Source organism: Melozone crissalis, unplaced genomic scaffold (assembly GCF_028551555.1).
Source record: "Melozone crissalis strain CALT ecotype California unplaced genomic scaffold, PUWL_Pcris_2 ptg000045l_1, whole genome shotgun sequence".
Taxonomy (NCBI): domain Eukaryota; kingdom Metazoa; phylum Chordata; class Aves; order Passeriformes; family Passerellidae; genus Melozone; species Melozone crissalis.
In genome coordinates, this window is record NW_026535823.1 from 27,642,701 (window position 1) to 27,670,307 (window position 27,607).

At 43.0% G+C, this 27,607-nt stretch overlaps 1 protein-coding gene across 1 annotated transcript; it reads left to right on the forward strand.

The window, feature by feature from the left end:
• The first annotated feature begins 890 nt into the window (after positions 1-890).
• PODN (podocan) lies at positions 891-24,369 on the forward strand. The gene is made up of 11 exons (XM_054286204.1): positions 891-1,064; positions 4,381-4,625; positions 6,102-6,195; positions 7,744-7,808; positions 11,930-12,039; positions 14,209-14,365; positions 15,759-15,874; positions 17,721-18,378; positions 20,674-20,822; positions 22,429-22,636; positions 23,685-24,369. The coding sequence occupies exons 2-10, from the start codon at positions 4,386-4,388 to the stop codon at positions 22,601-22,603; spliced, it is 1,764 nt and encodes a 587-aa protein (XP_054142179.1). The 5' UTR covers positions 891-1,064; positions 4,381-4,385; the 3' UTR covers positions 22,604-22,636; positions 23,685-24,369.
• Positions 24,370-27,607: the final 3,238 nt, after the last annotated feature.

The following is a 27,607-nucleotide window of genomic DNA, read 5'->3' on the forward strand; positions in this document are numbered from 1 at the left end:
GTCTTCGGCTTCGGTTTTTAAACCTGGAAATGTTTCTTCACACAGGCTGCAGCCACCACTCGGGAACATGCAAGAGCATGAAGACTCAAGTTTGACTGGAAATGTCTCCCTCAGCTCATTCTGTGCTGTGAGTGTTGCATGGAAATTCTTTGTTCTGAAAGCTCCAGAAAGCTGCAGTGAACAAAACCAGTGGCTTCTGAGTCCATGTGCCATGGCAGGGCATAGCCTTTGGCTTAGTGGTGTCTCAGAACAGTTTTACACAGATTTGACTCCAGCTCTGGTTTTCCTGAGAATTTGTGTGGATGATGGAAATGCAGCACTGGGCCTGGAGAAGGGAGATTGTGAGTCTGGGGTATGTTGATGTAGGAGAGTAAGATGTGGAAGAAGTGAAAACTTGGAGGAAAAAAAAGCCAGTACAAATAATTTGTAGCACAGTGTGAGGGTGCATTACCTTTGCACATGGGAAATCTTGTGTCTGACTCTTGTGTGCCTCTGTTTCCCCACTAAAGGAGGCACAATGCCCCTCTTTTTATAATGCCCTTTACTTCCTCTAGATGCTACCTGACAACAAATTACTGTACTTCTACATCAAAAATACAGATAAAAATGCACTTTTGGGGAAGGTTGAATGCTGGTCACTTCCTCTCCCTTGTGGGCTGCTCTGGCCTCCATAGTGAGTGAGGTAATCCCCCTACTCCTCCTCCCTGAAAAAAATGTGCACATTTTGTTTTATGGACTCTGGATATTGTAATACAGAAAGGGGAGCAGGCAAATGTGTCCTGGATCTCTGAGTCACCAGGAAAAAGCAGCCAACTTTGTTTTGTTTTTATTTTGATTTCAATAAAAACACACTTCCCACTCTAACATTTCAAACTTCCACGTGGCACACAGGGGGATCAGTTCCAGTTGATATAAGCCTGGATGAAGAGAGGGAGGAAATAACTTAATTGCTTTAGACTTCAGTTCAGCTGGAGTGGAGAGGAAAGAATCAGCGTCCCTTCTTTGGAATTCAGCAAGAAGGTCGTGTTGTTGGTGAGGAAAGAGCTTCTGCAGGTTTTGTGGAGGTACTGTATGGAGCACTGCAGGGCACTCACAAAACAGGTGGCTTTATATTTAATATAGTAACTGCTGTCAGGGGAAAAAAGCTGTGCTGCTTTCTTGGGAATATTGCTGCACTTGGAGCATATTGTTAGCAAATATATCTTCCTGTTCTTTCACCAAGAATGGGGAAATAAGAAATGTGAGGCTTCTGGGCTGAGTGTCTGTGTCTCTGTGTGTGTGTAAGTGGTGGAAATGTTACTGCTGTAATGCAGGGCATAGAGGATAAAGAAGAGATTGAGTGGATGGGGTGTCACAGCACATTTGGGGACTTTCCTGTAAGGCATTTGTAGTTTCAGCCTATTGATCCCTGGTCCCCAAAGATCAGTTAATGTGTTGAAAAGGAGGGAGAGTTAAAGGGGAAGGAGATAAAATGCAGGAAAACTGCTGATCTATCTGTTCCTAGCTAATTTGAACCAGACCCCCAGAGAATGGGAGGACATTCCCACCTGGAATTCAGATTTGGGTTGAATGCAGCTAAACTCAAAGATGTAGTAACAGTGCAGCTCCAGTGTCCTGCAGTGAAATGCAGAAGCACACACACTGTCTCTGCCTCTCTTCTGCCAATTCCTGCATGCTGGCTCTTGGCTTTGCTCACAGATTTTACAAACTGTGTTGACAAAAGTAATGGGAGATTGTTTATTTCCCAAGTCTTTATATTCAGGCCATAGCTGCTTCCTCTTTCCTACTCACATTTTCCTATATGGTGGCTTTGGAAAATTCCTCTCTGATTTCGCTGGGAAGTGCAGGAAGCTCTCACTGGTAGAGGGTTGCCTGTTACTCTCTCCAGTTCTGCTGCTCACATCTGGAAAGGATCTGGCTTGGAAAGGGGAAACTCACTCTGAGCTCAGTGCATGTTACTGACATGGCATGAGCTGAGAGAGCCTGTGGGGGCAAGAGAAATGTTCTTCTCCATTCATCTCATTTCTGACAGCAAAGGTGAGTTTTTCTATTTTTTTTTAAAGCTGGCTGGTCAGACAACCTGCAGCAGCAGCAGCCTCCCTTTCAGCTGCAGCTTTTAGCAAGGATACTCAGTGTAACAAATTCAGTTAACCTGTTGATTTTGAAGGAGAATCTTCTCCTTCAGTGAATGTTTTTCTATCTGTGTGTGTGTCTTGTGAGAATGTGAGTGGGGAATGATAGGTAACAGAGATGAGGTATTTTGAAAGTGATTCTGTTGTTTATTGGGAGCACTGTAATCACTGAGAAGCATTCAGTAACTCCTGAAACTTCAGTTTACCTCTTGAGACTGTGCCTTTTGTAGCACTCCTGTGCTGTGAGGCACTGAAGTGCAGGTATCACTTGTGTCTGGACTCAGAAAGATGCAGCCACAGAAACCCCTGAGCTGGTTTCAGTGTCACTTCAGCCTTTGGGTGGCAGGACCTGCTCCAAAGCTCACCTACAGCAAGGGAAGGGGATTGACTCTTTCTGGTGGGTTTTGAGCTACTCCTTTAGAAGTTTTCTTAACAAGGCTTTGAATCAGGCCCATGGGAATGAGCTGAAGTAGAGTTACTTCAGCCTTTCTTTGAACTAAAAGAAAATCACCATCATGCCTGGTTTGACTGCCTGCACTCCAGATGTACACAGATGTTCCTCTATCCAAAGTGTCTCCCTGTGCTAGAGCAGCAGTCCCTCCAAAGACATTGTAGCAGACACTTGCATATTGATAAGGGGGTGAGATCACCCCAAAATCTTAGTGTGCAATAGACAGAATATTTCATGTTAATTTTCTGACATCTTTTCAGCAACAGATGTGGAAAAAACAGCATGTTGCAAACGTAGAGAGTCCAAGAAAAACCACAATGTAACTGTGCTATGGAAACAGTGGTGATACTGTAACAGCAGAGCTGATTGAGACCTGTACATGCAAGGTTTTCTGTCTATAGTTTCTTTGGCAAGTGTCTGTAAGGGCGAGCTGTTATATAGGAAAAATACTTTCTTAGAGATCTGAAATACTTTCTGAGATTATTTTCTCTAAGATTTCTGAAATATTTTCTGAGATTAGGTCACTAAATACTAAGGATTTTACTAATCTACTGTTGGCATACTCATATGGCCAGCTTTGGTCTCAGTGTTAATAACTGCCATACAAGGAAAGTTCTATAAAAGAGATTAATTTAATTATATTCAGCTATTACAGATATGGAAGCTGTAAAATAGTGGAATGGGGGAAAGAGAGATCAAGCACAATGATGTATGTGCATGGTTGTAGCAAAGACGGACTAAAGCAAAACCAGCATTCATGTTTTGGGATGCTCTACCCTGCAGTCCCACTTGCTCCCATTTCTTCAAGTCAGTGTTTTAAAAACTTACTTAAGACTTTCATGGCTGTGACTGAGAGCAGGATGTCCCCAATGCTTCCCAAGCACCCAAGCTCTCTGAGAGAGCTCCTGGTGTAAAGCTGCAAAGACTTGTGAATGGATGTAAATGGAGACACAGCTTTGACAGCTGCCAGTCTGGCTCTGTGGGGTTCTTGTTTCTGATGCAAAGAAGGAATCTGGGTTAGCAGAGCTGAAGAGAGTATTTATTTGATAAGGTCATGAATCCATTGTGCCTCTTCACCTTAAAAGATCAGCCTAAGTCTTTCTCATTGCTGTCAAATCCTTCTGTGAAAAAATAGCTGAGAGGATAAATGACAAGCCATAACCAGCTCTGACTGCAAACCTTTATGTATGAAATCTGAGAAGGGCAGCAAGTGGGACCGAGGGGGCTGGGTTAGGGCCAGCTGGCTGCTCCAGTAGATACTCAACTTTTGTTTGGATTATTTTAACCTGCTGCCAGAAAGATAAAAGCTGAACATTAGCCAAGTGTCTTAGGTTCAGATCAGCACTCTCCAAAATCCATAGGAAGCCCGTTCTGTTTTCAGTAGCTGCAAGGTTTTGTTATTGTTCGATGCACGTGTAGCAGCCCCTCTGAGAATCACTCCTGACCAGCCTCTATGTTTAAATAACGAGAAGGATTTCTTCCTATGGAAAACTGTGAGGAACGGTACGACAGACAACCACATTGAATTAACTTTGCACAACCTCTTCCCTACATCTGGGGGATCATCTGGCGTTTCTCAATATGAAAAAAGCAATAAATATCTCGGGGAGTCGGGGCCGGTGCGGGGGATGCTGTCGGACCCACTGGTTGGGCAGCGCAGTCCCCAGAGAGCCTTGAGGGGCCGCGGAAGCGCCCCGGGACAGCGGGAAGGCGGCGGCGGGGCTGGCCCGGCCGGGCCGGGGTGGCGGGGCTCGGCCGGGCCGGGGTGGCGGGGCTGACCCGCTGTCCGGCCCGCAGGGGCGATGCCCGCCGGGCGCCGGGCGCTGCTGGCGCTGCTGGGGCTGCCGGCGCTGCTGGCCCTGGGCTGCGCCGCCGACAGCGATTTCGCCGAGGGCGGCCCGGAGCGGCGGCGGCCCGGGCCCGGCCCCGCCTGCCCCCGCGACTGCGGCTGCACCCAGGAGGGCGTCGTGGACTGCGGCGGCATCGACCTCAAGGAGTTCCCGCTGCTGCTGCCCGAGCTGACCAACCACCTCTCCCTGCAGGTAAGGGCGCGATCCATCGCCCCTCCCGCGCCCTCATTCCGGCCCTGAACCCCGGCTCCTTCCCTCAGCCCTTCCTCGGCTCCCGGCGGGAGCAGCAGGTGCAGCGGGCCCGGCTCCTGGTTATCGGCATGCTCTCCCCTCACATCCAGGGAGGGGAAAAAGAGCTCCACATTCTCTCATTTTGTCCAAACCAACAATTTCTTTTTTCTCCTTTGGCCAACCCAAGTTTCTGGTGGAGCCCTTCCATTTTGAAGTGTCTTTGAAGAATATGGGCTAAATGACAAAGAATTCTTTGGACAGAATGGTGCCTTAGTTCAGACACAGTGAGCCAGTCCAGAGGCAAGGCCAGCCCATGTCCCCTGCTGTCCCACCTCTCTCTGCAGCACACGGACTCAGCAAGGAGCAGGTGACATGGCCAGTGCTACCATCATGCCAAGTGTCATGCCTACAGCAAGTGGTCCTGCTCCAGACACCTCATGTCTTGTCATGAAAAGGTCATATGAGATGTGAGATTCTAGTTTCAGGAAGAAGAATGAGGATGTCCTAGACTGTCAGCAGGTTTCTATGCTCTGCTCTTAGTTATTTGATTCCTGTGACCATCATTTGGACAGGTGTCCTTTCCCTGCCAGTGCTCTGAGACCTGAAGGGACAGAGCATGGCAGCCCTGTGGCTGTGCCTCCTTGGAGCAATGGCAGTGGTCGAGGTTTTCAATGCCTGGCCCTTCACCAACTGCTTTCGATTTATTGCTCCCATTTGTCAATTCTGCCCAATGGATGAAATGCAGATTTTGTTTAGAGATTTTCAGTTAGAAAAACTGTAATGTAAGCTGGCACCTTCCTCATCAGATCTGTCCCAGGCATGGCTCCTGCCTCTGCTACCAAAAGAAAAGAAGCTTTTTGGAGCTGCAGTTGTCACTTTCCGTGCACTGGCCTGGCTTCAGGACAGGGGATCCTTGACTGGATGCTGAAGCTAGAACCACTCATTAATGGCTGGAATGTTAATCAGCATGTTAATGAAAATCTGATGGCAGTCACCCCTTACAGCACAACCAGTGCAAGTGAGCCTGGTTTGACGCTCCCTGCCCGTGACCAGGGGTTTTTAAAACATCCCATGAATAACAGAAGCCATAAGCTTGGAAATCCACCCTACCAACCTTGTAACAAATGCTTTGCTGCAGCTACAAGGTTTGGCTGTGGCAGATGGACTGTGGGCCTTGCCAGGCATAATCACACTCTTTGTGAGCTGCTGGTGCATAAGCTGGATATTCCTGGAGATGAGCAGAAGTCAGGCTTTCAAATGCTCCTGGGTTTGGATGTTTTTGGTTTGAGATCTGAGTTTGGCTCATTATGAGAGAAGTCTTTACAGGGATTTGACATGGTGGGTTCACTCCCAGATTTTATTGAAGTTCACAGTCTGGGTTTACTGGGATCCTTTTTGGATTACTTTGTTGATGATTAATACTCTCCATTTTCTTAGAATAACCAAATAGAAGAAATCTTTCCAGAAGAGCTTGCTCGTCTTTATAGACTGGAAACTCTCAATTTGCAAAACAACAGGCTGACTTCAAAAGGTGAGCCACGGGATGGACAGAGCCTGTGCCTCCAGAGCGGCAGCTTATGCAATGAGGCAGTGACAGCTGATAAGGAAAGCCAGGGTGATGGATTGCTTGGTTGGAGTGGTTTGCTGTGAGCCTCACTCCTCTGGCCATCTCACAGAGCATGGAGACACTTTATCATCTGAACACAAGACTCAGTGTGGAGGAATGCAGCCCTGCTGAAGCAGTGGAGGAGAGCTGGCAGCAGCTCGTGTGCTGTGGTGTGAGATCTCCTCGTCCAGGAAACTCCCTCTGCTCCCACAGGCACTTCCATGCAATGCACTTGAGAACTAGAAACATCCACATGCTGAATGGTTTCCTCCTGAATGACCTTGTTTAGTTCAGTCTAGTCAGGCTGGGCAGTTTGGGCCAGTTTTGTCCTTGTCAAATTTGGTATGAATTTATATGTATAATGCAAATAAGGACATTTCTACCCTTCTCAAACCACTTTGATTTTTATAGGCAGGTTTTGCTTGTCCAGTCTCATGATTATTAGAGAAACTTAACAAGGGGTTTAGTGAGGAAAGTAAAAGAAACAGAGGAATTGGAGTAAACAATAAGAGAGGAGGATATGGGATACAAAAGATGTAATTATTATTAATTTATGTGTCACCCACTTGATCTGAATGCTCTTTTTATCTTTACTGAAATGACAGAGAACAAAATTTATTGAGAATGTGGGCATATTATACATGGGCCCCAAGGCACAACAATCTTACAGAGCACAGGGAAAGCTGTGCTTATTATATCCAGCCTTTGACACTATTACCTTTGGGCCTGCATGTTTTCTTTCACAAGCTTCACTGCAGCCCTGAGTTTCCAACGTGTTTGGACATGGAAAATAGCTTTGCCTGTGACAAGTGCCAGGTGAAAGTGTTTCTTTCCATTGTGACAGCAGGTGGGATTTTGTCATCAGCTGGATGTGGAGTGACTCAGCTGAAAATTAATAATTATTGGGGGAGGATAAGCCCTGAGTTGGAGCAGCTCTCTGAGCTGGTTACTGTTTGGATACCTGAATTGTGGAGGAGCAGAGCAAGAGGGGAGTTGTGACATGCAGGTTATTTTAGCAATATAGTCATCCACGAGGTTGATCTGATCACTAAGCAACCTCAGATTATATCCTTGCAAGAGAAAAGACTTGCAGAATCTTATGCAAATTACAGGAGAAGGTTCTCTGACAGTGTGGTTGCTGCAAGCACTGACAATCAGCCACAGAGCACAGATCTGCACAGCTCTGTACCTGACACCTGCCAGTGGCCTTGGCCACAAGCCTTGTGTGATCAGGATTTTAAATAGTCCTCCATTGCTCTTAACAAGTGTGTATTGTTTGATTTGGTTTGTGGGTTTTTTTCTTTTCCCAATTAAAAGAGATACCAATGGACTTGAATCACATTGTTTCAGTGGCTATAAAAAGTGTTTCAATCTCACATGGAAGGTACTGAGAGGGAAAGCTGCCCTGTGGTATTTTCACTCAGAAAGGCAGAAAGGTGCTGATGTCACTGATTAGCTATTCCTGTTTTTAAGGGTTGCCAGAGGAAGCATTTGAGCATCTGGAGAACCTGAATTACCTGTACCTGGCAAACAATAAGGTAAGAGGCTCTGAAGCCTTTCAGAGCTCTTTTCTAATTGGGTTCTGAAAATTAAATGAGCAAGTTGTCAATTCTTGTAAAATGTATATAATACATAAGTTATACTGTGCTAAAATGATATTCTAATGCAGGTTCATCTAAGGTCAAAACAGTATGTGAAGTTTAGAGGCTACACATGCAGGTATATTTTGAACACTTGTTTATTTGTGCACCTGGTGAAAAGATTCCCATGTGTAGGGAGCTACAGAAAGCCCCTGCATGCAAAAATTACCACTGACTTCAGTAGGCTTTGGGGCAGCTGCATGCAGATTTGGTTCCTGCCTGTATGTTGGGTAATTATATGAAATGCTGCCTTACCAGATGAGTCTGGTTGAAAATATTGTGAACAAACACATCCTACTGCCTGTGTTTGAACCATGAAGATCTGTAAAAATGCATTTTCCCCTGTATTTTCCCTATGCCTTTTTCCCTGACTCCCATTTTTATTAGGTTGGATATGGGGAGAATAATCCCCCACACAGTGATACTGTGCCAGTCATTAATTTCTTCTTTTAGCTGCAGTGATAGGACCTGAATTTCTTCTTTTGATGGAGAAGATCCCAGGTGCTTTCCTATTGTGACCCAGGTTGGATGTATTGACAGAAGTACATCTTTCCTGCCAAAGTTAGGAAATGAAATAGTTCTTATATACCCTTGCATCTGGGTGGTTCCTGTTATGGCTTCTTTTATCCCCAGTGGTTGTCCACAAATATTTGCTACAGAAGAAATTAGGATCCACAGAAAAATATAAGTTAAAACATCAGGCAGAGCTTCTTTGTCTACAGAAATCCTGTCCTTCCATCCCACCCTCTCTCTCTCTCTGCATGTCTGTATATATATTTTATTATCCTCTTAAAATCTGGGACCATTTGATGTTCTGATTAAATACATGTGGCCACATTCAGCTTTCAGTCAGGCCAAGACACATCCAGAATCACTCCATACATTTCTGTATGGAGTGATTGAGAATAGAATCCATTCCTTAGTACAGTAACATTGTGTTCTTTTCTCTCTTTCAAGCACCATTTCCATGTAACAATCTTGGCAGTTAATAACTCCATAAAAAGGAACAAGCCAGACTGTGACTAATATTCCAGAACCTAGCACTCTGATTTTCCCTGTGTAACAAAACAAAGTGTTTGGTTTTTCTGGCTTTGCTGCAGAGAGAAAAGAATCCCAAAAGAAATTGCAAACATCAGCGAATGTCACAAGTAGTTACAGTGACAAGTTGTGGACCCACAAAAATAACACATTTCTTTATAAATCACAAGCCAGGACAAACCAGATTGGCTTCAGACTGCATCTCCTCTGCAGCAGGAAACACTGGGGATCAAGTTACTGTGGTGTCTGGAGGAGAGCAGGGATTTGCTGGTAGTTTGCTTCTTGTTTTATGGATTATCTTAATGCTGCTTTATCTTCCATTGTGATCCCATCAGATGTGGCTAAATCATCTTTCATTAAACTGGCACAGTTGGTCAGAGAAAAGAAATGTAAGAGACTAAAAGCTTTCTGTGGCCTCTGAGTAACAAGTACTTCAAGTAAAGAGTGGATGCTGTAGTTTCCTTTTTAAGTTTTCACCCCACTCCCATGTTTTGTCTCTCTCAAATAGAGTGCACAGTAAACCTTGTTAATGAGAGAAATTGTTCCACCAAAGGATAGACCAGATCCTGAGCTGTCATTATTGACTATAAGCAGGTGATTTTGTGACAGAAGGTTTACATTTCCCCATACCCTCAAAGTGATATGGGATTCACCTCAATCCAGCACTTCTGGTTTTATCAAAGCTTCATCCAAGCAAGAAAAATCCGAGCAATTCAAATCTGGTAATGACTTTTGTATTTACCTTCTCAATTCATTAGTTAACAGTGGAGAAACACTCTGTTATATGGAAGGGAAGGTGCAGCAGGAAAGCTGAAGGAAAATTGCAGTAGGAGAAATGGCAGATTGCTTCTTGTTAGGCAATAAATCAGACAAAGCTATTCAAGTCAACTTTATTTTTGCTAACACTTAAAACAATCTGGCATGAATCCTTCAAGAAGGTAATCAGTGAAAATCGGTCTCATGACCAAGTGCTGAAATGCCAAAGCAAAATCCTGAGCAAGTGAAAACTCTTTTTGGATTAAACATCTTTTTCTCTTTCTTCTTTCTTGTGGTTCTTATGTCTCTCATTTCACATGTCTGAGCCATGCCCTTTGCTTTATACAAAAGTTATGACCTAACTGACTGGAGAAAAGCTTTAATGTACCACTGTGTATGAAAATGATTAAGTCTTGTTTCCTGTGTCTGAATTGTCAGTGCTACATCATGGCAGAGACTTATTTCTTTCTGAGGCACTGTCAGACCCTCTCAGTCAGAGATGAGTGCTTTTATCCAGAACTCTGCAATCATATCTCCCAGATCAGGAGGTGAGAGATTACCACCAAAGCCAAGAGCAACTGCAGGAATATGCAGAATGGCTCATTCCAGTGCTCACAAACCATCTGGAAATGCTGATAGGAGTGTGATTTGTGGGAAAGATCTTTTTGTGTGTTTGTGACACACAAATGTTTAAGACAGGCTAAGGATGGAAGTTTTGGAACAGCTGAAAATGAAACCCAGTAAATAATGTATTCTTTTTTAAAAGACTGTTTTATGAGTCCAGTAAATTGGGAGTTCATGGATGGAGTTCATCAATGCACTCTCGACATACCAGTAGAGAGGGGTGTAGGCAGCCTTTAGATAAATACATAGTTTAAGGCTTGGGTTAGGCAGTTCTCCAATAAAGTGTCTCTTCTTTCACACAGTGTTCATATCTTAGATATTTTTGGTTTTACACTATTATTCATAACCCACTGCAGTTTTATGGTAATACAAGTTTGAAAAATATGGTTTCTCATTATGTGAGTCTTGCTGTGCTTTGTAGGCTGAAAGGACCAGGTTCTGTTTCACACTACAGAGCTGTGAGGAAGATCACAGATTCCATGAACTTCAGGCTAGAAGGCAGATCCCTTCCATTGCCCCAGTCTCCCATCCTGATCTCAAAGAATTTCGTATCTGCCTTTGGAGTGCACATAAAACAGAGTGGTCTCATTAGTACTGCAGTGAACACCTGTAACCAGGGTGGCTGCACCTGCTGACTGCAGTTCACTGTCTTCTCCACTCAAGGATCATCTGGTACAGCATTGTGTTAAAAATTTGTTTCCCAAGGGCTTTATCTTGATACATAAACTTCTGGGTGTATGCTTGCCAGAAAACTGCCCTCCATCCAGCCTGGGTTGTAAGCTGTACTCTTGGTTTGTGGGTGAATGACTTTGCTATTAACAGCCACTCAGTGAACCTGGCTATTGTATTACCTGGATGCTCTCTAAAACGGAGCTTTTTTTGATCATTGCTTTTTACCCCACCAATTTGTTCAGATGCAGGTGTTTCTAGGGTTAGCTTTTAAAATCACTGATAAAAGCAGCAACAAGAGAAACACATTCACTCCTATACCTGTTGTCAGCTATAAAGTTTTGAGGACAGGGCCTTTCTGTACTTCCTGATGCATCACTGGTTTATTGAACGAGGTACCACTGTACCCTTTGCTTTGAAGTGCCATTCAATATTCCATCATTTGGCTCAGAAGTGTCCTGCTTCTTTGGGAGCCTGAATCCCCCCTGCAGAGATCATCATAAATGGCTGCAGTGGGGCAGAGGTGTGAAGTGACACCTCCCCTCCACAATACACTTTCCTAAGAGAATGAGCACTAGGTCACTGTGAGGGGGGTTGGAGGTTTTTGGCACAGCAGACTGAGGAATTAGGAACAATAATAAGCAAAGTGTTTGCTCTCTGAATAACAATTTCTTGATTTCTTCCACCAAAAAGAGACAGGACCCTTCCAACCAAAACAAACATTTTCATATCTTAGAGCAAAAGTCTGTCTCCTTCCTGGAGAGATTAGTGAGTGAGGACAATTTGTTTTTGTTCATGAAATCTACATTCAGTTTCATTTATCTTTGCCTGTTTAGGGAAGATAAATTTGAAAGTGTTTTGCTGCTACTCTAATACTTGGTTAAAACATTTGCTACATTTCATTGGAACTCCCCTGTATATTTCTTTTACAGCTAACAGTGGCTCCAAAATTCCTACCAAATACCTTGATCAGTGCAGATTTTGCAGCCAATTATCTCACTAAGATATATGGGCTCACATTTGGACAGAAACCAAACTTGAGGTAAGGGACTGGGAAGTAAAACAATACTGGTGTTCTGCCACTGCTTGGATGCAGTTGGTGGGTGATAAGAAAATATCTGGCTAAACTATATTATTGCCTACTCGTGTTTTTGGAAAGAAGCTGTTTGTTATTCTCAGCATGAAAGATCAAACAAACACATTCCAAAGGCTTTTGCTAGCTGCCAGACACTTCTGCAAATATCAAATGAAGTTGTCCCCATTTTATTTGTGTATTTGATTTGAAAAGAACAATTAAGTTTCTCAAAATGGAGATTAGCTGTTTAGAACTCTCTAGTTTTATTATAGTCTGTTCATTTTTAAAAGTAAAATCAGGTGGAGAGGGCAGTACTCAGTGCAGTATAACTCAGTTCTGTTCAAGGTAAGCACTTCAGCACCTTCAGAAGGGGTTCATCCTCCAGATCTGCTGCCAAAGGTCTCTGCTGGCTTCAGGCTGTGATTTTTGATTTTCTCACCTGGACTGACAGCAGCACATCCATGTCAAACCCAGAGGCATCCAGAACACCTCCTGTGAGGTGTGGGCTTTGCTGAAGGGGTTTTGAGTCATCTGCAGCATCCACACACTGCACCATGCAGATCCTGCAAAGACTCCCAAACTGTTGGGAGCAAGTTGTGCAGCCAGCTTTGGAAGCAGTTAATTACAGCTGGCCCAGCTGAGCCCCTACAGCCCAGTCTTGTGATGAACTGAAGAACTTTCCATTCCCACTGAATTAATTGAGAGCTGGAGCAGCTCTGCACTTCCTGGGCCTTTAGTCTCTCAGGCTCTTGGAAGCTGAAAGGGCTGAGTCACTCACAGATTTCTGGCAATATCTCATGATGAAAGAAGCCAGATTTATCCATGTTTTCTTCCTTAATCTCAGGTGGAGATGCTGCTGTCTTTTGATCCCATATTAAAATTATTGACTCTTCAGAAGTGATTTTCACACTTTCTATACAAACACAAATTTTAATCAGAACAAGAGCTAATTGATTTCCAAGGTTACTCATATAAAATCCCAACACTGTTGTTTCAGTTGTTTTTTTGCCCCCAGCAGAGTTCATGATCTCAGACTGATTATTTGGAGAGTAAGTTTTTCAGAAAGGCAAATATTTGTGAGTTAAAAGTACAGCTGACCATGCAGGGTAAACAATACTTCCAGTGTAGCTCTGAACTCTCTGGAGTGTGTGATCACACAATTGTATTTCCATACTGAGCCTTTCCTTCCTTCCAGAAGGATGTTGCCAAGTTCTCTGCTACTGGTAGAGAATCCAACAAGTTAAAAAAGCTCACTTGACACTTTTGCAGTTTTAACCCTTCTCTACAAATTTAGCTGCCTGCTGCATCTGGGGGTAAACACAGGAAAGGAAGAGGTAATCAAAGTCACTAAAAGCCTATAATTTCTTCTGTTAAAAAGAAGTAAAATGAATTAATTTAGCAGTTATGCCAGTGAAAAGAAGGAATAACTTCATAGAGGTACATGGCTTTGTACAGAATTGAAACCTGTGTAAGGATGAATCAGTTTCTGAAAATCTGTTTGGAGAAACTATTTGGTGAGTATTAAAGGTTGGAAGTAAGAAGGGCAAAGGAAAAGTAAGAAACTCTGTCTCTCAATCCCAATGGCTCATTAAAAACCAAAGCATAGAAAAGAGAAAAGTCTGCCAGACTGAGTCAATCTCTTGTCTTTCTGTCAGTATCCTATTCTGAGTTCTAGGAGTAGGAGAGAAACTGTTTCCTGGGCTGTTTCCAGCCTTCATGGGAGCAGAAAGAATGGAGGGTTAAGAGATGGTCCTTTCTTATGAGACCTCCAGGCTGATTTTATAAGCCCAAGCATCCAGACTCAATTCTAAATAGAAGTTAAAGGTGGGGCTGTATCTGTTAAAAAGAGATGAATTCTGACCCTCTGAGTGAGGCCCCCACACTGACATTCTGTGTTTTTAAGTACTGTGTTTTTAAGATTTTGAGTAGACATAACTTTCAGAGAATATAGGGGCTGACCATTTGGTTTTGCATCTGTATCCCTTGCTAAATTAAAAGGCACATTTTAAAACCAAATCTAATTATCTCAAGGAAAGAAGAAAATTGAAATTAAGTTTTAAACTAAGCTTTCTCTCAGTAAACAAAAACTCCAGATCTCCCTATCTGTTGACTTCATCTTTTGCTTCCTTCACACAGATCTGTGTATCTTCATAACAACAAACTTTCAGATGCTGGGTTACCTGACAATATGTTCAATGGCTCTAATAATGTGGAGATACTCATCATGTCCAGCAATTTCTTGAAGTATGTTCCAAAGAATCTCCCTCCAGCACTATATAAATTACACTTACAGGTAATGGCAAAAATGTTTTGTAATCCTTTAGGATTGTGACAAAGTACTGTGTTTGTGTGGGTTTCTGGAACATCCCCAGGCCCACTTTAAGGCTTTCCTGCTGGATTCTCAACAGTAGCTGTCCCCATCTCCTTCCTTTTTTTGTCCATAAGCAATAGTGTGTTTTTGTAAATCACCAGATTGCTCACAGGGGGCAGAAATGCCTTTCTGTGTTTGCAGGGGGATGTACTCAAACCCCTGTGTGGTTGCATTGTTGGTCTCCTCCCTGCATAAAACAATATTAATACATATTAGAACAGCAAGTGCATCATTCCATGGCCTTGTCTCCATGACCTCCCAGGTAAGTTTGCCCCCAATGCCACTTGTCCTGACAGCTGCTTACCCACTCTGTACTGGCTTTGCTCACTGACTCATTTCACACAGACCACTGCTTCCCAGCACCAGTGGCTGCTGCTTGCTACTGAGCTGGCAATTCACTTTGGATCAGGAATTCCCTATTACTACAACTCCTCCAGCCATAGTGCAATAGCACAGTTGTGCTGTTAACTACTCTCCAGCATTTTGGATTCCATGTCATCTGATTCTGATAAAAACACTTCATCATGTCTGAGCTGGAGATCTGAGCCTCAGCAATGGGAGAGCCACAGCACTGGGGAGTCCTGGGTCTGCTTGCTCTGAGTGTTGACAGCTCTTTGGACATGCAGAGACTGGAGTCTGTTATCAGCCCTGGACTGAGGCAGCTCTGTGCTGCCTCCCAGCTCTTTTCCCTTGAAGGTTTCACCAGAATTCCTGTTAAAGTCTTCTAGAGAACAGGCTTCTCCAGCTTGAAGAAAAGTAGATGCAACCAGTCCAGTCCTTTAAATTGCTGGAATTTCCCTTCAAAAATTTTCCCTTATTTGTCCCCTGCATTTTTTCAACACTTACAGATAATCATAATCTCCCAAAGGGGTCTCACACTGTGAGGATTGCTCTTTGAACTTGTCTCCTTCCCTGCTGTCCCCAGCTGTGTTAAGGACAGAGGAGATGAGCAGAGAAATGAGTGTTTTATTTGCAAGTGCACCATCTGTCAGTAGTAACATTTACCTTGATATTTTGACTGGGAAAAAACAGGACAACAAGAAATGAGAGGCAGCCAAAAGTGGAACAGAAATATCTGACAGGTGTACTTAAGATGTGGTTTTTTCTTTTACTTTTTATTGAGACACTCAGCCAAATCTGTCTGGGTTGGTTTCTACTTTATATACATTGACAAATGAATCTGGTCCATTATAAAGCTCCCTAAATATTTCATGTCTAGCCCTTCTGAAGTTTAATTGCCCCTGGTAGTTGAACAGAACCCAAATGTTGTGTTGATTCATGCCAAATACTGTGCTTTGTGCTTCTGGTGATCTAGAGCAACAAGCTGGAGAAGATTCCCAAAGGAGCCTTCAGCGAGCTTGCCGGGCTGCGGGAGCTGTATCTGCAGAACAACTACTTGTCTAATGAGGGAATGGACAATGAAACTTTCTGGTGAGACTGAGATGTGCACTGTGTGCCTCTGTGCCTGTCTGCTCCCTCTGGGACAGTTGTGCATCTGCTGAACAAAGGACACAGTAGAAAGTGAAGTTATTCAAAGCTGGGTGATGTTATGCATTTCACTGCTTAGACGCAGATGCTGCCATTCAAGAGCAAAGTGGTGGGTGAGTGGTTGCAGAATTGTTTTATACAAAAAACAGAACACTGAACATTAGACTGCACCACTCCCTGCCTGCCACAGACCCAGTCAGACCAGGTACTAAATCCCTTCTGGGAACAGCCACCTAGAACAACTGAAAGCTACTCTCTGCTCTTCCAAAACATTCAAAAGTGAGGTTACCTGGGACTTTCCAGTTTCCAGGGCACTTCACTGGGCATTAAAGCCAGACCTTCATCTTCACTGCAGCCACTTGTGTGTTTCTGTGAAGGTGGTTGGAAAGCAGCCCCACACACAGAGCTGTGAATTCCCCATGCCCAGCTGTATCCCAGTGCAGGTGGTTGCTGGAGCAGGCAGGGATGCAGTGGTGCTGCTCAAGAGCCAGATGGCTGCAAAAGCTTTCCTACCAACTGGTGCAACAGAAATAGCCTTTGGCTGTCCTAGATTTAGCCTGGGACTTAGCACTTCAGAAATTTAACAATTTTTTTTCTCTGCTTGCACCGAATGCTGTCTTTGTTCTACCTGAAATTCCAGACCACACAATCGGTCCTGCACATAATTTAGTTCTGTAAACCCTTCTGATCTCCAGACACAAAAATATAACAAACTGTGCTTTCCTTTTCCATTTCCCATTCCCAGAAACCTCCCTTAGTAGTTTACTATATCTGTGTTGAGTCCACCTCCTGTCATGTTGGACATATAAATTCTGTTAAGATATTCCCATCCTGGGGAAACCTTACAAATGGCAGCAGTGAAGCATTTTACCTAAAGATTATATTTGTTTATTCAGAGCATGCTTGGATAGCTGGAACAGCAGTGTAGTAACCAGTAAGTAATGTCTGTAACACATTAGTCTTCCTGTTTCCTGAAAACTCTCGGGTCATCTGCAATGGGTTATGTTGTGTCAAGTAGATTAAAACTCTAACTTGAGCTGAGAAACTGACTTGAAATACAAGGGAATACAGGGTTCCTCAGTCCTGGCTGTGGAACAACCATTGATCCATATCCAGTTGGTATAAGTGGCTGGTCTGAGGATTTAATTTAGCTTCAACTGAGACCGTGGAATCCAGATTCAGTAGCTTACACAAAGCAGCTCTAGCCCTGACTCACTTCCATAATACTGGAGGGTCATGAGGAGTTCACTACCTTAGCCTAGGACACTAAGTTAGCATTTCTGCTTTTCATAAAAGTAACATTTCATCATCTAGAAAGCAGACCTGCCTTTCACTTTCAGCAAATACTTTGAGAGAGACAGAAATTACTCATGCTCAGGCTTTGTTTCTGTGAAACTGAGAGCTAAACTCCGAGTTGTGGTGGTGGTGCCACGGCATCTTCCTTGTGGTATTTGTTCACTGGAATTGCTCATGTGTTGCTATCTGGGACTGCAAAACTGATCCCAGGCCTCAGCTCAGTGGCAGTTTGGGTGTCTGTGGACTCTGGCATGTTCTCTTGCTGGTGTGGCTGGGGAGCAGTGGCAGTGCCAAGCTCTAATCCCTTATGGCAATATGGGAGCTCCCTGTTTTGGTGTTCACATCATTCATATCCCAAGTCAGAAAAGGGCAGTCAGTAGTGGGAGCTGTGCTGGGCAAAAAGGCTCTAAAGCAAAGATTGCAAAGTCTTTGAGCAAATTGGTTATTGTTTCACCTTGCAGAATCAAAATGTTTTCTTTCCTGCTTTCCCAAGGAAATTGTCTAGTCTTGAATATCTGGATTTGTCCAGCAATAACCTCTCCCAAATCCCAAGTGGTTTACCTCGAAACATCGTCCTCCTCCACCTGGAGAAGAATGCAATTAAGGTGATTGACAGAGATGTCTTGACCCAAATTAAGAACCTGGAGTACCTTCTGCTCCACAATAACAAATTAAAAGCCCGAGGTATTCACCCCTCAGCCTTCCATGGCTTAAAGAAGCTGCACACTGTGCACCTGTACAACAACATGCTGGAAAGGATCCCCAGCGGGCTGCCCCGGCGAGTGAAGACACTGATGATCCTTCACAACCAGATCTCAGAGATCAACAGGAATGACTTTGCTACCACTTACTTCCTTGAAGAGCTGAACCTGAGCTACAACAAGCTCACAAGCCCCCAGATCCATCGGGAGGCCTTCCGTAAACTGCGGCAACTGAAGTCCCTGGATCTTTCTGGAAACAATCTCCACACGGTGCCTTTTGGCTTCCCAAAGAACTTGCAGGTTCTGAAGCTGAAGGAGAATGAGATAAGCATCATCCCAAAAGGGACTTTGTCTGGGATGACAAAGCTGAGGGAACTGTATTTGAGCAACAATAAACTGAAAGTAAATTCAATTTATTCAAGAGCATGGAGAGAACTCAGCAGTCTTCAGGTAGAAACACCACCTTCTCTAATTGTTTTAGTGATGCTGATATCCTCATCTGTCTGCCTAAATCAAATTATGTAGCACCAATACTAAATGTGCTTGGTCCTCGTGTTTTGGGGTTGCGTTGTAAGTGCTGCACACTCTGTTTCTAGAGTAGAAATGATGTGCTATTGTGCCAGAGGTGGGTACCTTCCACTGCTGGCCAGTCCAGCTTTGTGTCTGAATCCTGACAGTGTCCTATATTTTCAGAAAAACATCAGTGAATGTTGTCATTAAAACTGAAATTAGGCCTTTCAAAGAGCTCGTCTCCCAAAAGATTTAAAATCAGCTCTGAATAGAGACAGCAGGAGGAAGGAATGCATAAACAAAAACACTCTTAATTCTCAAAGCCCCCACATCAGCTTATAGTCAGACAAGCCAAGCTGTAGGATTTAGCAGCTCAGCTGGCTAAGGCACCTGGGGAGCAGCTCGGAGTCTGGATTCAATCAGCAGTCTTCTCATTTGCTTAATTGTTGGAGAAAGTTAAACACAAACCATAAGGCAGGCAGGAACAATCACATTTGTGCTGAGCAAAACGACCTTTCAGAATTGTTACGCCGGCTGAAGGATTTGTCTGCATTTCCTTTTAGGCAACGGCCCTTTCCTGCAGTGAAAGGTATTGCCTGTGTCATACAGCAGCCACGGAGGGGGCACATGGTCAGGTCACTGCACAGCAGAGTGTGCACATCTCAGAGCAGATCAGGGATAAGGACATGCAGCATATGTCACACTGGCCCCCAGTGTGTTTTCAGACAATCCTGACGTTAATCTATAGGAACGTTTCCCTTTCTGTTGTGTCTGGGAATAACCAATAGCCTGTTCCTCAGTTAATGTCAATCAGCAGTGCAGCAGCAGTGTCTGCAGAGCTCTTTGCATCAGCTGCAGATTTGGTCCCTGGCTTTAATAATACCTTTTGCTTTTGTTTGGTGCCACACTGATACATGTGTGAGCAAATATATTTAACATGCAAAGCAGCCTGGAAGGAAGATGCCATTGAAAATTACAGATGGCTGGGATTGCTTTTCTGCAGTACCTTAATAAAATGTAGGTTGTTTTATTTTCAAACAAAAATGGGTCACGATCCCTGCTGTGTCACTGGAGTTGCTGGTTGGAATGATAAGCTTTCCTTCTCAAAGGTCCAGATTCACAATTATGTGGAACTTTTGTTCTACTCTCCCTCCCTGCAGTCAATGTAAAGCCAGAGGTGTTGCTGACTCAGCCATTGGCCATCCCCACAGCAAACCCCACTCCCACTAAACAGGGTTCAGATAACAGCACAGACCTAAAGTTCTGCTGGACTAATGGGGCTTTTATGGCTGTTGCTTTTCTTTGGAACAGCATTAATTCTTGTTGGTTCTTTCCAGCTGAATCTTTTTTATCATTAAGTGCTTAACTGTGCAGTTGGTTTCTGAGTTGTTGCACTGGAGTGAATTTGGCAAATAACCATCCATAAAGATCCTGATCATGCATATACTTAGTAAATACTTCAGTCCACACTGTTTCCATGGAAATCGCTGGAGACTCTGCAACTGCAAAGCAAGACATTTACATAATGGACTTGGCAGTACTGGGTTAACAGTTGGAGTCAATGATCTTAAAGCTTTTTTCCAACCTAAACAATTCAATGGTTCTATGATAATTGTTTTCCAGACTGGCATTATGTGAGGAATAAAAACACTGGAATGAGGACAATTGTTTGCAGAAGTGTGGCTTTGAGTAGTGGGTAAATAGTGTCAGGTTGGTGCTATGAAAATGCTACAATACAGGATAACAAAACACTTCTATTGATCCATTCTCTTGCAAAAAATTAATCTGAAAAACAACCATGACCTTTAGTCCTGCTGTCTTCATACATTCTCCATGTTAGAATATTTCCAGATGGTTTTATGTGTAACTGCACCTATCACCATCCTCAGCCAGCAAAGTGTTTGCAGTAGCAGATGCCAAGGAATTCTCCTGCATATCTGAAACCCAGCCTGTTTTTAATTTACTTAAACAGACATAGGCTAATGCCTGGGGACAGAGATAAAGAAATGTTGGGACTCTGAAACAAACCAGCATGACATATCATGTGAAATCAGGATGCTCAATAGGAGTGTAAGAGACTAGAATTTTCTTGGCCACACTTATCTTGCTGCAAATTAGAGGCAGATTAAATGATTTTGTTCTATAATAAATATAACTTCAAAATTAAATCTCTTTGTGGTGTGTTTCTAATATTTAAATTCAGTTATTTGACCCCTTGTTGTCTCTTCCTTGCAGTCACTAGACATGGCTGGCAACCAGCTGACATCTATCCCATTAGGCCTGCCAGAATCTCTGGAATATCTGTATCTCCAGAACAACAAGATCACAACAGTTTCAGAGAATGCTTTTGAATCCACACCCAAAATAAAGGGGATTTACCTCAGGTAAGGTCAAGCTTCCACTTCAACACACAAGATTTTTTCCTTCTTCATCTACTTTATAATTGCTTACTTTATAGAAAGTATTTAAAATCCTTGTTTTCTGAACAAGTATATTTGGTTTATACTAATATGTGACAAAACTGTATTTATCTGCTCAGAAACAACAAGGATACCCACAATAAACTCTTTTTAGAGAGCTTGTCTTTTCTATGCTTATTAGAATGGATTTGGCATGCCAGTAATTCTGGGCAATTAATGTTTAACATGATGTCATATTCCAATATTCAGCTGTGAGCCAAAAGTTTACAGTCCCCTTGTAGAAGTGCAGCTTTGCCTGTGTCTGTTGGCCCTGGATTTTGACAAAATCCCCCTCCAGTGAGGTGTGTGTGAGTAATCTTGGAGTTGTGTGCATTCCCTGGATAGCTTTGTCAGAAACAAGTGACAAGTTACAACTGTGACAGTGACGTAACCCAGTTTAGGGGCTTTGCTGGGTTCTTTCCCACTCTGTCAGTTGGATGAGGACTTTGTTTCTGTAGATGACAGATACTGAACTTTTTTCACATGTAATGTAAACTCACAGTAACAACTGACTGAAGCAGAGATTTATAGCACAAGAAGGGAATCTGTCCCTGGAATATATTCAGTTCTGATCTGATGGAATATTATTGAAAATATTATTTAGAAGTAATTTATGAATTCCTTAATATATGATTAAGCTGATCCAATGGCTGTGTTCAAAAAGCCTAGGCTGCAGAAGACTAAATATGGTCTTATTTTGACTATATGCAGCTAAACTGCCCTGTAGTTCTGAACAGTTCTGGAGCATACCTTTATGGATGAATGATTCCATACCAAGCAAATAAAATTACAAAGTCTGGTGTAAATTAGAGCAGTCTGTCTATTCAGCTGCTCACATTTATGAGATTTTAGTGAATGCTTGGATGTGAACCAGAAACCACATGCCACATTCTATATTTCTATATAAAGAAAAAAGGAATTTGCAAAACAGTTTTGCTAACATATTCAGGAGGCAACTCCACCCAAGCTCAGTCGTGTTTTTAATGGGAGGCCATTAATCACTGCAGTGCTGTGAAACAATAATACACATTTGGAATATTACACAGAATACAGTTCAAAAGTAACAGATCAGTATATGTGACAGGTTCATAAACTGCAGATTAGTTTATTTGTATTCCTGGAAATGCAAATAACAGCTGAAAAATGACTGCTTTGTGTTTAAAGGGTTACTTTGTTTTGAGTTTAGTAGATGAAGAATTAAACTGTCAAGGAATGACACAGAATTTTATGAAAAATCAGTTATAGTTTAAAATATGGGCTGTGAAGCAGATGCTTTTCCTCTCTGGGAAGGAGAAAGGAGAATAGCAAGAGAAAGAATTTGTGGGGGAGGAATTCCAATATTATGATTTTTTTTCTTTCCCCATCCAGAGGAGTCAGCACTTCTAGAGTGCTGTTGTGAGTCAGTGTAAGCTTAGAGTAACTTGGGTCAGTATAGAGTAGCTGCAGAATGGTTTCCTCTTAGTCCCCTAATTTCTCTGTTGTATATAAAAATGGGTTTGTTTTAACAAGGGTGCCTTTTTGTTTGTTTAAGGTTTAATAAGATTGCAGTTGGAGCACTGAAAGAAAGTACCTTCCAAAACCTGAAGCACTTACAGGTGCTGGATATTGAAGGGAACCTTGAATTCAGCAACAGTTCAAAGAATAAGGATGACTCAGAAGAGGAAATGGAAGATGAGGAAGAGGAAGAGGAAGAAGAACTGAGATAAAATGTGAACTCACACAATCCCATCATGTGGGAGGTAACAGCTGTAGTTGAGTTAAATTAAGCCCCCAGTTTTCAGATTCTTGTGTAAATAACTCAAATTTACACACATGATTGAAGCATAACAAGTGAGTGTCTGAACCCTGAACTTAAAGACTTCCACTAAAGCATGACTAGGAATCACAAATCAAAAAGGGCTGAAAATACAATACTTTGTAAAATGAAACAGTATATATCTGTTTAATCAGACTTAATGGCCTGTTCTTATTGGCTTTTGTTTATAGGCACAGCAGACACACTGGTTAAAGATGCAGGTCCTTGTTCACTAATTCTGATAACAAAAAATGCAAAGGCATTTCATGATACTTTTAAGCAATCACTTCAAAAGGAAAACAAAGAACAAACCGTGAAGCTTGCTGGTGCAGAAGACATGAGGTGAAAATAGATGACAAATTAAAGCAAGATTAGACCCATTAGTGTCTGTCATTAGATTACTGTCTCAAGCAGTATTTAAATCACTGACCACTCAGAGGAGAAAAATAATGCTATACTTAGTGTATTTCTTATGGAAAGAATAGCATCTCTACTTGAATCTCTTTTCAACTGCAGGAAAAAAAGATACAGGGACAAAGCTATTTGAAGAATATCCATTCTTTTCATAAGAATAGTGATCTATTTACTGCATCTCTTAAGCATCTTATGTTCAAAGATGATGAGGTTCAGGATTGCTCTTTGCTTCTGGAGACCTAAGAGTGGGGGAAAAATAGTTTTGTCCCTAATCAACATTTTGTCACTGAGAGTGACACAAGGAATTGCTAGGAATAGTGCTAATAAGCTTAAAAGATGATGGGGCTTGAAAAGGGCAGAAGGTACTTGGGAAGTCAAACATTAGCCCTCCTGGCTGAGTTATATGAAAACTTTGTTAGACAAGAAATAATTTATATCCACAGACTTAGGGTACATTCAAAATCAATCCTCTCTGGTTTAGTTTGGGGGCATGTGTGACATGTCAACAGGTACTATGTTTGTCTCATTCTGAATTCTGTATTCCATTATGTAACTTATTTTACTTTTCTGTTTTGCAGGAAAACATATGGAAAAATACATATATGTCTATGTGTATACATCTATATAGATATCCAGAGAACACTTAGCAAAACGTGCAATGAATTATGCAGAAACTGTTGTGGCACTGGGCCAGGCCCATGGAAGACAGTGTGTTTCAGTGCCTTATTCAGGGAGAGACCCTGAATGCCTTTCCAAAGCTTCCAAATCATCTTATACAAGACCCAGGATCATAAGGGATTGCTCTGGAACTCACAAAAGCTGGCTTTTGTTTCTTCTGTTTCTCTTCCCTCACTGTTTCCATCTGTAATAACAATATGGGACTGTTTTGAACACAGGCCTTCAAATGCCATTTTTGTCACTGCATTTTAAGTGAACCATGTTTATGCCTTCTTTCTTTTCCTCCACCCAAAAGAAGCTGTTCTTGGCCAGGGCAGATGAATATCTGCAGTAGTTTCAAGTGCAGAACAGTGTATGAGGCATTCTGGTCATCAAGCAGCAGTAATAATTCTGGATGCAATTATTTCTCTGTTATAACAATGTGTATATTTGGATGAGAAAAACAAAATAAGGCTGGATCCCGTAATATTTTATCTCTACTGCTAAAACCTGCAGTATATTCCTGTTTTAGAAAGGTTTTAAGATAAAACAATTGCTCTTGTGAATATATATATAAATACATATATAAAATGTCTGTCTTCCAGAGCTTTGGTAAAGTTTCTGTCTTGCTGTTGTTTGCCCATGGGGCAGTTGGGTGAATGTCTCTGAAGGTGTAATCAGAGGATGGAGTGACAGGATGGAATTTAATGGATGTGGTAGAATTTTCCACAGTGTATCTCATTCCCACCCAGAGGCAGGAGTGAGACTAATGGTGGAGAAGAGATTAGTGAGTGAGGGCTGTCTTAGGAGAAAACCATTAAGTATCTAAAGAAATTTGTTTAGTTCAAGTCTGGAGACAGTGCTTGCTGTCATACTCCCTTAAAGCTTCTCCTATTTTATGATGTTGAGTGCTCTCAGCTCCTGTTGGAATCAGAAAATAAAGAAACCAAGGAAAAGAAGACCTACAGAGGTACAAATTTCTCAGTTGCTTATAATGTCCTTCATCTGAGGCAGCTAATCTGCTTGACAAAATGGTCTTTTCTTTTGAGGATTTCTGATTGAACACATGTTGTTTAGCATACTGCATTCCAGGATTGACTTGGAAACACAGTTGGCTTAATTTTTTACCAGCTGTTTTCCTGCTGGAGATCTAGTTCCACACTCTCCCTTTGTTTCCCATAGCTCATGACAGTAATTTCAAGCTGTTGTTCCCTACCTTAGACAATTCAACACACTCATTAATCATAGAAGGAAAGACTGCTTCCTGAAAAAGTAAAAGCTTGGCCCCAGAAATTGCAAAACCCACACATTTTTGAATATCAGCTATACAGCTGAGCAATAAAATATCCTTCCAACTGCTGGGATAGATTTCTATGTAAAATGTCTACAGAATGTAGCTCAAGTCAATTAGCCATTTCCAGCAAACTTCCAGTGGAAGTTCTGCCAGACTTCTGTGAAAAAGACCAATTTATTAAACTCCTGAACAAGCTGAGATTATGCAGATTTGTATAGTTTTATGGAGAACTGTTCTATTGTCTTCAAACTTCTGTCCCTTGGATTAAGATTCTATGAAAAGTCAGATGCCTCAGACTTCTTTGAATCCCTTGAGAGTCTGTCTGATGCAGTGAGTGCAGGGGTGAAGGTTCATTTTAGCAGCTGTAGAATCAGGCCCAAAATGTCAGGATGACACATGCACTGTTAAGCTTTTTGAGCAAGCAGCAGCCTTTACCAAAGGAGACTCACCTACAGTTTAAAGGTAAAGTTAGGAAACACTTATCTAAATTTGTTTCAAGTAGTTGCACACTGAATCTGTCCTTTAAATAGGGCACTGTTTTGCAGCAGCAACCCCACCCCAAAAACCACCACCACTCTTACCCAGTAAAAGCCTCAAATGCTCCAAGATTCTTTGATTGTTCTGTAAGAGATTGGTGAGGGAGAACCACAGGCCTTACTCACTTACCTGGTATTATCAGCACCTATGGCATTGGACATAATGCTGTCAGCCAAAATGGTAGTTTATTTCTTTTTTTTAAAGGAGGAAGAGATGCCATGAGGGATGTTGAGGAATCATCAGAAGTCCATGGGACTAAGCCTAAGTATTTTTTGACTGTGGCTGGTACCCATCACCCAAAAGTCAAATCCAGACCTCGTATGGCAGGAACCAGGAACAGGCTCTAATTTTATTATTTCCTTTAGTGAGAATGGGAGTTGGGAAGTTGGCCTTTTCTTAAGCCAGAAAGAGGCAACACAGATATTGCTTTCATGCAGCTTCCTTCCTGTAATTTGCTTGGATTTGAGAAAGAGAAGGATAGAATGGTTTTAAGGCTGAGATAGATGTTTGAATAGTGAAAACCTGAAGTCTAAAACATTCAGTTGGCAATTTTATCCCTAAATATGCATTTGTACATGCTTGCTATTCCTGTGTGGTCTGTATGCAGACTGAGATCTGGGCTTAGGTTTATTTGCTGTTTTTCTTTTAAAAGCCATATTTCCTCATTACAGAAAATACTGCACAAAATGGAGGGAAATGGGATTTTTCCGAGCTATGATTTTTCACAGTGACAGGAGTACAAATGCAGCTTGAGAGCTATAAAGAATAATCAGGTGCCAAAAATAGCTGGTGGATAATGAGCTTTTATTTCAGGCGGTGGGCACGCAGCCCATCTGTGCGTGCCATGTGGACGGGCCGCTCTGCAGCCGTGCTCCCCTCACCCTGGATTCCTCCAGGATCCTGGCCCCATGTCCACCCCCTCACGAGGGCACCCAGCGCCGGCTCCTGCCCCACACCGCCCCTCCAGACACCCCATGGCTTCTTCCTCGGGCATTTCTGAGGGAAAAGGGCCACGAGTGCGGCATCTTCCCCAGGGGATTTCCCTCCCCACGCAGAGTTACCCCCTTTGCCTCCCCGGCGTGCTGTGAGGGGCCGGATGGGGAGCCCGTTCCCCGCTGCTCCCCACACTCACACAGCTGCAGGCGCCTCCTGACCCAAAGGGCCACGGAGCTCCCACAGCGGAGCGGGCGCCATCCCGCTGGCTGTGAGGGGAAGCGCGGCCGCGGCCATGGCGGCCCCTCTGTGGGGAGGGAGGGAGGCGGCACAAGGCCGAGGCTCTGCCGATGCAAGATGGTACCCTGAGATTCCCTCTGCAAGGAGCACCATGATCCCGATGTGCCCAGCCTCAGGTGGCAGGAGGGGTGAGCTCCAGGGGGCCCTTGTGGGGCGGAGGGAGGATGAGGGACGGAGCCAAGGCATCTGTGGGGTGGTGAGGAGCGTCCTGCCCTGCCTCGAGCGCCTCACACTCTGCTGTGGTGTCCGGAGTCTAAGTGTTCTGTTTAATGAAAAAGAAGTGCTTTACGGACTATATAGATACTCTTCTGAGCGAAAATTATTTTAAAACTAGTATTTTTTTAAGAAAAGATGGGACAAGACTATTTACAAGAGCATGCAGTGACAGGACGAGGTGGAACGTGTTCTAATTGAAACAGAGTAGGTTTATATTAGATATTAGGGAAAAATTCTTTATTGTGAGGATGGTGAGGCCCTGGCACGTGTTGCTCAGAGAAACTATGGCTGCCCCATCCTTAGCGGGGTTCAAGGTGAATTGGATGGGGCTTGGAGCAACGTGGTCTAGTGGAACGTGTCCCTGCCCATGGCAGGGGATTTGAACTAGTTGATCTTCAAGGTCCCCTACAATCCAAAGATTCTGTGATTCTATGAAAAAAAGAAAAACTCCCAAAGAAAAACTATGGATGAAATTTGAAGGGTGATGTGGTGGTGGCAGAGTGAGGCTGGCAATGCCTCCCTTGGGGGAGCAGTGACAGCTCCTGAGGAACTGACTGCAGATTT